General features: G+C 41.3%; 2 protein-coding genes across 3 annotated transcripts; both read right to left on the reverse strand.

Annotated features, from left to right (window-relative positions):
* Positions 1-391: 391 nt before the first annotated feature.
* LOC148188717 (uncharacterized) lies at positions 392-1,816 on the reverse strand. Of its 2 annotated transcripts, none has more exons than XM_088081473.1 (3): positions 1,149-1,816; positions 846-994; positions 392-696 (listed from the first exon to the last, which is right to left on the reverse strand). In XM_088081473.1, the coding sequence occupies exons 1-3, from the start codon at positions 1,351-1,353 to the stop codon at positions 430-432; spliced, it is 621 nt and encodes a 206-aa protein (XP_087937599.1). In that variant the 5' UTR covers positions 1,354-1,816; the 3' UTR covers positions 392-429. The 2 variants fall into 2 exon arrangements, with proteins under 2 accessions (XP_087937599.1, XP_087937598.1); XM_088081472.1 differs by having other exon boundaries at positions 846-997.
* Positions 1,817-4,128: 2,312 nt separating this feature from the next.
* Positions 4,129-13,318, reverse strand: tktb (transketolase b). The gene is made up of 14 exons (XM_042491717.2): positions 13,065-13,318; positions 10,671-10,788; positions 10,452-10,565; positions 10,244-10,341; positions 8,735-8,926; positions 8,191-8,318; positions 7,899-8,095; positions 6,700-6,864; positions 6,250-6,406; positions 6,039-6,169; positions 5,861-5,944; positions 5,636-5,732; positions 5,339-5,458; positions 4,129-5,053 (listed from the first exon to the last, which is right to left on the reverse strand). Exons 1-14 carry the CDS (start codon positions 13,169-13,171, stop codon positions 4,881-4,883), a joined length of 1,881 nt encoding a protein of 626 aa, XP_042347651.1. The 5' UTR covers positions 13,172-13,318; the 3' UTR covers positions 4,129-4,880.
* Between the last annotated feature and the right edge of the window lie 54 nt (positions 13,319-13,372).

The following is a 13,372-nucleotide window of genomic DNA, read 5'->3' on the forward strand; positions in this document are numbered from 1 at the left end:
TAATGAATTGAAGTCATAGGGGTCCACTTTTAACAACAGCAGAACTATATCAAAACATCCATTTAAAAACTTTTACACAACTTGTTCAGTAACAACAACAGTAATTTTACCTTGCTGAGCACAGGAGCTACTGGTCTACTGCTGCCTCAATCAGTTGTTTGTGTTATGGTGTGACTTTGCTTCATCTGAAATAATACAAAGTTTGTAAATGGATGTTTGACATAATTTTTCTGTTGTTAAATGCAGACCCCCATTGACTTTTTATCAAGAGGTTTCTCCATTTTTGTATTAGGCATTAAAAAAATATAATTTTCATTGCAAAGTCAGTGTAACCTGGGGTGAGTAACTGATTATACAAATGACAATTTGGAGGATGAAGTATTCCTTTAACTCAAATGGAGGGATTTGATATAAAAAAAACACTAAACTTCAAACCTCTTCCTCCTCCTCCTCCTCCTCCTCCTCCTCTTCCTCTTCCTCCTCCTCCTCATCGTCATCGTCATCGTCGTCGTCGTCATCATCGTCATCATCATCATCATCATCATCATCATCTTCCTCTTCCTCTTGTGCTTTCCCTTGACCCATCAGCCGCTGCTTTTCAGCATGAAGCTTTTTAAGTTCAGCCATCAGTGCACTGGTCTCCAGCTCTTGTTTCCTACGTTTCCTCCAGCCCCTCAGTGGTCGCCCAAACCCAAACTGTGATAAACAGCAGGAAATCATGGGCATGATTCAATGACGTGGGTGAAAAGAAGTCAAGAAATTGGCCACGTTGAAGACAAAATGTGCAAATGTGTTTTTACATTAAATAAATTAACATTTCTTTCTTCACGACAGAAGTATCATACTATTCTATATGCATTGGCCTCCACTTTAGCGGCGTGTTTCCTCCCCCAGGCACCTCTCCTTCTTCTAACACCCATCGCCTTCCTGACATCAGCTCCTTCATGCTCCCTCTCCTCCTTTCCCTCGATTTCAACGCGCTCATCCTCGCTTTCTTCTTCGCCAGTCACAAAGGGAAGCATAAAAGGGTGATTAAAAGTTACTTTCTGTTTTTCACTCAGCTATATAAACTCAAAAACATTCAACATTTAACATTCAGTTAGTTAAGATCAGACTAAAACATTTGAAAGACAAAAACATCATCTTACCTGCCAGTAGGGTTACATTTGAAGCATCTAACAAGGACACTCCTGTATCAGCGCCTGGTGGAGGAACGGCTGCTGTTTCTATTTCAGGTGACTCAGAGGAGGTTTCCAAGTATGTGTCCATGTCATGCAAAGAGTCTATGCTTTGTCCACATAAAACTGTGCAACACAGACAAGTAAAGATAATCCATGTCCTTGGTATCTGCATGGTTGGATGTTTAATTGATTAAAGTTGTTTCAGCTGAGAGAAGAAGTCAAAACTTTTAGATCTTCAGAGCAGAGGTAAGGATGAAGCAAATCTACTGAGTCCAATGTCACTGGGAAGAAACTCTAAGTAGCAGTCAACTTGAGAGTTTACACGAGCGGATGCATCACCATAAACACTTGAAGTAAAAGCTGTAGTGCAGTTTCTCTGTTGTACTAAACGAAGCTGCACCTTCCCCTGACTCAGAGTGCCTGCTGCAGTGAAGGAAGAGCAGGAGGATCGGAAGGAATATCTAGAGGGCGGAGAGGTCAAAAAAATAAACTCTCACATTGTTAGTAAAGGCCCATTGCACCATGAAATATACAGACCCGCCCTGCTCTTCCTCGTCTCCTCACCCTTTTATAACAGTCTGCTAACATTAGGTGGAAAGCAGAGGTTTGTGGAGGAGATGAGGCAGGAGGCTAAAGACAGAAACTGAGACAAAATAAGTTTCATACCACTGTGATAGATTCTGGTTGGACATTATCATGTGGGCTGACACATGAATTTGTGATTGACTGTGTTTTTCTCCTGACAGACCATCAGACTGACCTTTGGCCTCTTCCAAACAGGAGACAGGGTTGGCAGACAGTTCAGGTCGGAGCCAATCTTGTTTGACCAAGCTCTGCTATAGCATCTACGTATGAAAACCCACACGACCCCTGAGAAGTGAACAATGAGCCCGTCTTTACATTTTGAACGCACAATACTGTCTGGATGCACATGTCTGGAGTGTGTGTGTACATCCCCACACTCACCAAGCCAAACCACTGGATGAGTGTTAAGTCAAACTGGGATTTTCACTGTGGGGTGAAACTTGCTGACAGCTCCTCTTTGTTTGCTCAGTAACCACACATACGCACACTAAATCTGTCAAAATGTGTGTGTTGTCATGTCCCAGTACATCTGTGACTAGCATGATCCATAACATCATTTTTTAACATAATGAGGTTAAATTCATTTATTAATTCTTGTCTGGTTTTGTGTTTTCCCAGTTCTGCTCCTGGGGCTCAGCGGATGAGACAGACAACATTTTCCAAATGGCACACTGGACAACTTCACAGTAAACAATGAAACACTCAGGTCCTGATGTGCTCTTCCATTTAAATAGTGCTGTGCCCATAGGAGGCCATTCATTAAAATCTTGACAGGAGCATGTAATCCACTGACCACACACAACCTCTTCCTTAACCTCAGCCTGACAACACCCTGGATTAACAATTTCCACTGCAGAAAATAGTGCAGAGGATTCTTCCAATTCAAATAGCCTACTTAACTTTCCCCAATAATTGGTATAAGACACATGGTAGGCCTGTTTTAGCAAACTAAGCTCTGACTCAGCATTGTCCTCTTTCTGCCATTGTGGCTATACTTAACTACTCTCTCTCTCTCAGCATGAAGTTATCCTAGACAGTCTGTCCACTGCCAGCTCTACAACATGTATGACACATACCTGTAAAAGCCACATGTTGAAAACAGTCAATAACAGTAAAACAGTTCTCAGAGTCTACAGCCACACTAGCAGCTCTGTGAGACTTTTGTACAGGGGTGCTTTGAACTAAATGTTAAAGTTGGCATGCTAGCACGCTGATGTTTTACAGGTATGTTCCCACTGATTGCCATCTTAGTTTGGCATGTTGACATGCTAAGACTTGCTAGTTAGTTCAGGTTGGGTAACATTTCTCTTCAAGGCACAAATGTGAGATTCATGTTGGTGCCAAAGTCACAAGGACTTATCCTCCTGGCAAAATGATTTTTTGTACCAATTTTATGGAATAAATTTAAAAGTAGAGATATTTCACTAAATGCTAAAATTGGTGGTGCTAGCAGGAAGGTCAAAAGATCAAAGTCAGAAGAAAAAAATTGTGTTACCATGGGCAGCTGAACTAAAGTATGGTACCTATCCATCCAATGGATCATTTTTTTATTCATCTAACTTCCATTTAAACAGGACAGGTCCCATTAAAATGAAAAATATGTATTCAGGGGGAGTCCTGCCCAAGACTGAAAGCAGCACATATTGACATACCTGTATTTCACTGAATAAGTGAAAAGATAAGCGAAAGTTACAACATGGCAGTAGTACTGGATCAGCTTTTCCTAAACTTGTGCTGCATGTGTTAGATCTCCCCCTGCTCAAACCCAGCTGAATCAAATGATCTGCTTGTTTCCTGAAGCTGATCATTTAATTCAGCTGTGTTGGAGCAGGGAGAGATTTAAAACATGCAGGACAAGTGGCACTTGAAAGCTTTGGGAAATGTGGTCTTAAAACAAGAAATGTGAACCTCATGGCGGCAACAACATTTGATTTAAAGTCAGCAACAAAGTCATTATGATGTATCCCTGAACACAAAGAGTATCTGTACCAAATTTCATGGAAAGCCATCTTATTTTGAAAAAAAAATGTCTGTACACCTTAATGTATGAGGTATGCATTTGTTTTTGTTTTTTTAAGGTAGCGGCTATTTGCTGACACTAAGACCAAAAACATTAACTTTATGACTTTGATGGTGGTGATGGCAGAAAAGTGAGGGTATCAAAGCCAGTAGCAACCGGAGAGCCACTAACAGCTGTGCAAAATTCTGTGCCAGTCCAATTCATTTCATTTTCAAAAACTACAACTTGCTAGCAACACTAGATCAAAAGTCTTTCATCCTTTGGGCACTGGATATTTGTGCAAAACTGCATTGCAACCCTTCCAATGGTGGAAACAAACAAAAAAAAAACAAGACAAAAGCATTGGGTTAATTCTTTTTAATTCAGCACAACACAAACAGGATGACACCAGTGACCTGGAACGCCAGTAACATTGTGTGATACCCATGTGGACTGGATACATTAGAGGAATGCTCAAAAAGATGTTTAACTAAAAAGAGCTTTAAATTTTCATACTGGGTCAGTTCTCTGCCACAGCTAAGCATCAAAGGCTGTGACTGAACAGGACTACAAAATTGATCTAGCACATTAGATTTATGACGACAGTAACAGAGCTTCTTAGTGAAAAGACATGAGGCATAGTTGTAAGGAATGTGGAAAAGAAATGATGGCTGGAATGCAGAACAGCAGTTGTGGCCTGATTCGTAATTGATCAGAACCAGGACAGCTGCTGGTATGACAGGTTTTTAATCTGTCACCAAACCACGTTGACAGTATTCAGTGATGTTTTTGTTTTAGCCTCTTGCATGCAACTACTTTGGAAACATAATGGATACAAGAAAGGAATGTTTCAGTTGAACAGGTTACTAGAAGGTGCACACAGAGGAGTAATATCAATACAACAGGTGCTGATAAAACTGCACTCCTAATCTAATCCCTTTCCATCTGCGGTAGTAATAACGATACAGGGTTAACACACTGCACTCCGATTAAACCCAGGAGATGGCACTCGACCACAGAAGTTAAAAGAGGTCTTCACATGATCATGCCAAGCAGCTGGGCAGAAAGTTGGTTGTGATTAAACAGAGCGACAAACAGGAGATAAGGTGCAGTTCTTAGTTTGCGAAGGTCTGACGCACGGCGTTAGCAATGTGCTTGGCACTGATGCCAAAAATGTCGAGCAACTCTTGGGGCTTGCCGCTGCGGGGAACACCGGTCACTGCCAGTTGGGTCACAACGATGCCGGGCTCCTGGCCCACTGCAGACAGCACTGCTTCACCGAGACCACCTGAACAGAGGACATAGAGCCGTTAAAACCACCAAGGGATAACATGATGATGCTCTCTTAAGATACCAATGTAGACCGAGGAAAATCTCTGCACATAACACCACCACCACAAGGAAACACTAAAGTCTCACAACTAGTGGTTAACCAGTAGCACTTAAAGCCGTTATGGCCCCTTTTGTATTTTTTATCAAGAATCAAAGTCATCTAACTCTCAAACCTCTTTAGTAACTGACTGAAGAACCCTGCATTGTGACACTCAAGAAAAAAAAACAGAAAACAACCCACCCTCCTTGTAGTGGTCCTCCACAGTGATGATCTGTCCCCTTGTGGCTCTGGCACTGGACAAGATGGTAAGGGCATCCAGGGGCTTGATGGTGAACGGGTCAATCACACGGATGTTCTTCCCTATAGGAATTTATTGGGGAATCATTACTTTGGGGACATTTTTTAGACCATACTAGCAAACTGAGCAACTGATAACACTCAACCCCTGAATTACCAAATGTCAGAGTTGTGGACAGTGGTTATGAAATGTAGGCCTCAATACCTACATCCATCCACTAGAGGGCAATGTGGGTTTACCTTCACTGGCCAGCATATCAGCTGCAGCAAGGGCCTCGTGCAGAGTGATACCAGCTCCAATCACAGTCACACAATCACTGTCAGACTGGCGCACCACCTGGTTAAAAGCAGACATTTATTCATATCCATTAATCTTTCTTGTGTCTATTAATCTTTTTTTGCTGTGAATGGTTATAAGGATTAAAGTGTAAAAAAAAAAAAAAAAGTCACTGTATTGATCCTTACCTTGGCTAAACCCAATTCAAACTTCTCATCTGGGGAGTAGAGGACTGCTGTGTCTGGTCTACTGGTACGGATGAAACAGATACCCTGAGAATATAGAGTTAGAAAATAAAAATGTTTCTCCCCCATCAATGTGAAGAAAACGTTGTGGACAAACTCTACCACAAGGTGGCCTACTAACCTTTGTGTTGGCTGACAGCTCAACGGCTCTCTCTGTGGACACAGCATCACTGGGGTAAAACACAGTACATGTTGGAATAGCGCGGAACATGGCCAAGTCCTCGAGGGCCATCTGGGAAGGACCATCCTCACCTGAAGACAGAGTAAGATCAGTCAGGACAGGGAGCACTCACTCAGCCATTTAACTAGTGATGCTTCAGCGGAAAGCTTACCGATGGAGACACCGCAGTGGGACCCTACCAGGTTGACATTTGTTTGGGAGATGGCTCCCATACGAATCTGATCATAGGCTCTAGAGAAGAAGGCAGCAAACGTGCTGGCAAATGCAACGGTGCGGTCACGGGTGGCACAGCCAATGGCCACTCCCACCTGCAGCAGCAAGCAAAGACGTCGGTAATATGGGTTAGTCTTAATGACAGTGGATGGGATTAAGCATGAAGGCCAACTTAAACAGGTCACAAATGATAAGCAGTAGTAAGCGGCTGATTACCGTGCTAGAGAATGAATAGTAACAGATTAGACCAGTTTGGAGCAGATTATGGTGGTTAACAGCTACATGTGAGACAAATTTATCCTGCCTAAAGTAGGAGTTAACATATCCCAGCAACTGCTAATTAGATAACAGCATTTGAGTCACCCATGAAGACCACAATATTATTTACCATGTTCTGTTCAGCAATAAAGCACTCAATGTAGCGGTCAGGGAAGGCCTTCTTGAAGGTCTCAGAAAAGGTGGAGTTTTTGGTGTCGCCATCCAGGGCCACTACTCTCTGGCTTGCCTGGCCGAGTCTGGCCAGTGCCAGGCCATATGCACGCCTTGTTGCCATCTGACAAGAAAGAAAAAGAAATGGGAGTAAGCAAAGACAGATCAATAAGAAAATGTATACTGCCCTACAAAGGCTAGAGCTGAAACTGAGAAAAATGGCTTTAAAGTTTTTCAACTGTCCGGTCAAAAATGTCATATTAAGTAAGGTCATAATAAACTTTTTAAATAGGTACGTATTAAGTAAATTTTATGCTCAAAAACCATGATAAATTTTGGCCCATCACTCTAAAAATGCACTAAAATTGTAGTTGAACTCTGTTTTAAGGTAATACAAAGGAAGATATATAAGTAATGCAAAGGCAAAGTGTAATAAATACAATTTTAGTGTTTTACTTTTTGCAGTAGCATTTCTCACAAGATTCAGTTTATATTTGTGTCGCTTACAGATGTCGTTTTTAAATTTAATAAAAAGCAATCAAGTATTATTTGGTTGTAATGTTCACTTCATGAGATTTTCCCTAAATTATGATTTCTTGACATCAGTATTATCTTCATCATTGATCTTATCATTTTGCCGGTGGCACCATCCTCAAACTCATGCCCACCATTTGCTGTAATACGCTTACTGCGGTTTTCCTTATCTCTCATAACCCAAGACAGATGGCAGAAAATTGCTTTGGGTTTTTGTAGTTACAGCTTTTTTTTGGCACACCGTATTTTCTCTACAACAGAAAATAATGAACCTGCAAATGTTTTTATAAGACAGAACAGATATCCAAGGTTTGATTTAAGTCATAACTCCATTTCAACCAATATTGTAGTAACTGCAGTTAGTCTGTGCAGGGCAGAATACAACCCCATGGTATTCTGCATGTAGGTCAAAAGGTTATCTCTGGTGTTCATATCAGTATGAAGCAAGAAACCATCCACTAAGAAAACAAGAAGCTTTAATGCAACAACAGTGGTATCAGTGAACTATCATTGACTGGTTAAAGGAGCTTTGTACCCATGACATGCTTCTAAAAGAAAAAACTCAAACCTGGTCACATTAGCCAACATTAAAAGAGGAACCAAACTCATGAGTAAAAAAGGTACCTTGTCTCCCTTTTTGTATGCTGGGGGTGAGGGCAAGGAGATGGTGCTGAGGTCTGCAGGTAGTGTGTCTTCTTTGGGCAGCTCAGGGCACAGGGTCTTGTTTGGGACCTGGATCTGAGCCTGCAGGTCATTCAGGAGGTCGTCCACCCTGTCCTTAGGGATGGGCTTTCCATGCCAGTTATCCATATCCTCAATGTCTACAGCAAAGTGGAGAACAAATCTCAAAAATCAAATTCAGAGACTATAATAAAGTAGCTCAATAAATAATATTCACCATATAAGCCACACTTACTTTTGAGCCCTTTGCCCTTAAAAGTCTTGGCGACAATGCAAGTGGGTTTGCCCTTGACCTGCTGAGCCTGCCAGAAAGCTTTGCAAAGCTCCTCCACATCATGTCCATCCACAACATACGTGTTCCACCTACACAAACATGGCTCAGTTTTAACAGCATAGCAACACATTAAAACAAATATTTACCAAAAACTCAAGGCTGGATTAACTTCTGAACATGCATGTTAAGGATCAAACTCATTAACTGGAAGAAGGGAGCAGAAACAGAAAAGGCTAAAAGTTGGGGAGAACAAATCCAGCAAGCATGTCGAAACCCAATGTGCGAGGCTGAAGTTTCACAATAACAAAGAGAACATTAAAACCAACAGTAACAGCATTTGAACTGATGGATAAGACCTTACTTCTATATTTACACACATTAATATAGAACAGTAATGGTTATGTTTCATTTCCATGTGTACTCAGAGGCATTCATATTTTTTTAACTGGTCATCACATCAAAAGGAAATTAGATGAAAGTGGAGGATTGGAAAATCAGAACTGACCCAAAGGCTTCACAGCGTTTGCGGTAGGTCTCCATGTCGTGCTTCAGGGGTGCAGCCTCACTCTGGCCGAGCCGATTGACATCCATAATAGCCACCAAGTTGTCCAGCTGGTAGTAGGAGGCAAAGGCCATGGCCTCCCACACCGAGCCCTCTGAACACTCCCCATCACCCATCATGCAGTACACACGATAACTACAACACAATGAAAAAAGGGGAAATGGGGAATATTAGTGTTGTTTTTTAAGCAACAAATCTCTCTGATTAATACATGATTAACAAAGTCTTGAGTTGAGATTTGAGGTGGACTACCCATGGGAAAATAAAGGTCAGACCACAGGGCTGCAGAAGTATTCCCAAATGAGTGCAGTGTAATAAAGCACTGGTCTTGTGTAACGAACACTATATTTGATCTATCAGATACCATGAGCATCATAAGCCATGAGTCCCATCACTGCACTGGCTCCTAATAACAGAAAAAACTTCACCTGAAGCAGCAGTTCATAACATCTTTCCACATGTATTACAATTGAAATTGAACAATTTTATGGTGTTGCCTTCCAAAACCCAGATAGATCTCAATGTGTATTATTTGCCCCTATGAAATAATTAGAAACTAAACAAGACAAATCTGATAATAATCTGATAATAAAACAAAATTTAAAACAAACAAAAACATTAAATAATCATGTCTGCAAGACTTGGCAGGTGTAACTTTACTAATATAAATGACTTCATTCCAACAGACAGGTGTATCCTTGGTTAAAAGAAAAAGTTCCATGTGCTTTCTCAAAAAAGGAGATATGTCATTCAGTATTATTTGTTCTACTTTCAGAATTACTGTTGCAGCGGTGCAAACACCTTTTGACCTCACCGCAGGCTCCCGTCAGGGAGTGATTTAACACAATTATAACTGCACTACTACAGCTTTATCCATTAAAGTGATTACAGTGCATCAGGCACCACTTTAACCTGCCTGCTAATCAAGGCATTACACTCTGTCAAACAAAAGTCTTGTCGACTCAACAGTGTTTAACCAGAGCATTTCTTAACAACATTTAACATATATGATTTTTCACCTATACACAAACAGTTGATAGCAGGAGAGTATGCCCTTAAGCAATCTACTTCAAACTGAAATATACTGTAAAGGGAATGCTAAATAGACTGAAGACTGGGCAAAGATGTTTCAGATCACCATACAACTGTTTGAAAAACAGGATAAATGCAAGTCTTTGAACCATTTAAAAGGTATACTACACTGAATTGTCAGTTTCTGTTTGTAAACCAGCTCGCCAGCAAAAGTGAAAGCAAAAGCCAACCGCAGATTTACTCATGATTGGCGTTTCGTCTTGTTATATTCTTCTGCACTGTCTCTTGATGACAGCTATGACAGTGATGATGGCTACTTAGGATCAGGAACATGGTTGCTGCCTTTTAATGAAGCCTTGACCTCAGCTGACTAATATATAGTATACCTTTAATGAACCCACATCCTTTTTGTATACTCACCTTGATTTGTCAAAGTGTTTGCCAGTGTAGGCCATCCCACAGGCAGCCCCGAGACCCTGTCCCAGAGATCCTGTAGCCACATCAACAAAAGCCAGTTTCTGGGGAATAAGAGAGAGGAAAATAATTAGACACAGAAAGTGACTTGTATATTATATTTGGTTTTCCAAGGAAACAAACACAGAAAAAGAAATTGGGATTCTTGACTTACTGGTGTGGGGTGGCCCTCCAGTTCACAATCAATCTTGCGCAGGTTGAGCAGATCGGACTCCTTCACGTAACCCGCCTCTGCCCATGCAGCATACAAGACAGGGGCAGCATGACCCTAGAGACACAGAGAAGTCAGTAAAGACAGTGATGCTACAAGATTTAAAGTGTGCTGACCAACTGAAGAATGTTCTACCTCATTAATAAAGAAATGTTTGCTCACCTTTGAGAGCACAAAGCGGTCGTTACACTGGTTGCGAGGGTCATCGGCTTTATAGCGCATGGTGTGGAAGAAGAGCACAGACATGAGCTCTGCTGCACTGCAGCATGATGTCGGGTGACTGAGGAGAGAAAAGAGGAGACAGCTCGTTCATAACAGTTCACAGGGAAAACACTATTATTTAGAAAAATGCACACACCGTGCACACATGCATGTTGCTAAACTCAAGAATCTCCACACTTTGTTTTAGTTTGACAATTAGAGCAACTTATGGACCACAATAAGTCATTCCAGGAGTCATTCAAAGGGATAAATTTGGCAAGCAAGGATTCTTTAAAAAGGAAAGCCTCCTGACTTTCGGGATTAGGACTATCACTCTTTAATAAATTGTTAATTGTGACATGATCACATCAGTTATGTTTTCACACTCCAGAGCCCTTAAAAATAACAAAAAGATACTTGTGAAACTGTTAGTTGCTACATAGTGGTCCAAGTATTGTAATCAACATGTTTACAAATCCCACATTACTCAACAGCATCTCTGCTTCTCTGTGTGGGTTCAATCATAAATGGCAACATTTCAACCATGCAGACAACACAGTTATCTTAATCAAACAGACATCATGGTCACTGTTAAATTTCATTAGAAACAAAAAGACCCAGTGCTCTGTTTACCCCTTGTCCTTTTGTTGGGCGATAACCTGCTGAGAAATAAACTTGAGTAAATTCATAAAAGCCATAACAAAAACAATCAGATCCTCAAGTGTACTGTTCCACATCAGTCAAATAATGAGGAAGAGCAGGTGTCGAGTGTTGGGTGTCAAAACTCTAAACCATCCTTTGTTAAGGGAGACAACAGTATCGGGACATCAGTGGGACATTCAGGATATAATTCATCCGTTTCCTTGTATGCTGACACAAGGAAGTGACTAAAACCGGTTTACCAACAAACATTTCCTTTCTTAGGATTGCAGTTGCACAAGTAAATAAGTTGAGAATTACACAATGATGGATTTCTAGGAGGATGTATTGCAAATACAATGAAAATGTGTAGCGGTAGCAGCAGGGACCATATAATTGGTATGTACCTGGCCAGGTGATTAGACCAATAACAAAGTTGTGGTCCTTGAGTGAATATCTAAAGACATGCACATTTTTCCCTGTTGCATTCTGGGTGACATTATGCATGCCGCAAGACTCAAAAAGAAAAGAAACTAAAAAAAATGTGTTTAAGGTCTTATTTTCTGTGACAAGCTAAATTACAGGAAAAACGTTTAAGTTCAAAACTGTCCTCCCTGAGCATATTAACAAATGGCATTAGAGTGATGGTGCGTGTGACAGCTAGCTCACTGAAGTTAACTTAGATGGCATCCCAAAAAACGTAATATCAGTAACAGATATTTCTGTCGCTTTCTGATGAAGAAAGTTGAGGTTTTAAATTGAAGTGCATACATCAAGGGCGTCATATTAGGATTCCTCTCGAAATGCAGCTGGAGTCTAGTGCAAGGTTACTGCAGTTTAAGGTAGATTTAATACTTTAAGACTTTTATAAAAATGCCACTTGAAATTAAGTTTAAGACCACAGATACAGCATACACAGATGTACAGACACTAGCAGGGCAAAGGGCAGCCAGAATAATATAATCTCTATTGCATAAACTGAAAAGTTACACCCGTGTCTACAAGGAAACCCTGGAAACTATTCCCGCTTGGACCTGGTTCAACCTGTAGTAACTGAGTGTGAAGAGGAAGACTACAGCTTCTCGGAATTAGGGCATTTGGGATGAAGCAATACTACAGGTGCCCTTTGGACCAGCCGTCTGTATGGTTTCAAACCTGACACACATTTCCTATAACTGCTGTGCATTTGCGTATCTCTCCGGCACTTTACACAGCTGCAACTTTAAATGAGAGCGTCAAGCCTACCACGAGATTCACGCTTTGGTCATGTGTCCTTTTGTTAGCTAGCAGCAGCATGTCGGTGCTAATAAAGTTTCATATAGCGACTTTGCTAGTAGCATAACTAAAACATTGCACGGCATTTATTATCAGCTAGACTGAACTTACTGTACCTTTACACAGCCGATTATCGACAGGAAGCAACCATTTGTTGTCGTTTATGTCACATACTGTTAGCTTATGCTACTCAGCGTACAAACTTAACTCTAAAATTAGCTTTAAACGTTTATGAAACAGTTTACATAATTGCCTGCTAGCTGTGTGCAGTGGCTACGTTTTGCACCGCGTGAAGATAATCTGCAGCACGTGCAGCCGGGCCCAACAGGTTAAACGTGCGTCAGCTCCCGTAACTCCACAACGTGTTACTTAAGTTCCTCCTTCACATATTACACTTCTAATTTATAATAAATCGAGCAAACATGACTTTTAATAACTTACCCAGAGTTGGAGGCGCATGTCGCCTTGATGGAGTGGATCCTGAGCTTGTTAGCGACGTCTTTCAGCCCCTGCAGAGTTTTCTCATCTGGTTTGTGGTAGCTAGTCATGGTTTCTGGAGTTTTTCTGGAGAATCGAGTCCACTTGAGAACTAAGGTTTGGATACTTCAGTCACACAGCTGCTTCCCGGGGTCGTAGGTTCAGAGCTGCGCCACACCGCTGCTAGCTGCCCGGTACAAGTACAACCGAGGAGGAGGAGGAGGCAGGACAGAGAGGAGGGGGACTTATGTCTCCTGTCACAGCCACTCCCA

Source organism: Plectropomus leopardus, chromosome 9 (assembly GCF_026936395.1).
Source record: "Plectropomus leopardus strain MGB_pleo_1.0 chromosome 9, ASM2693639v1, whole genome shotgun sequence".
In the NCBI taxonomy this organism is placed as follows: domain Eukaryota; kingdom Metazoa; phylum Chordata; class Actinopteri; order Perciformes; family Serranidae; genus Plectropomus; species Plectropomus leopardus.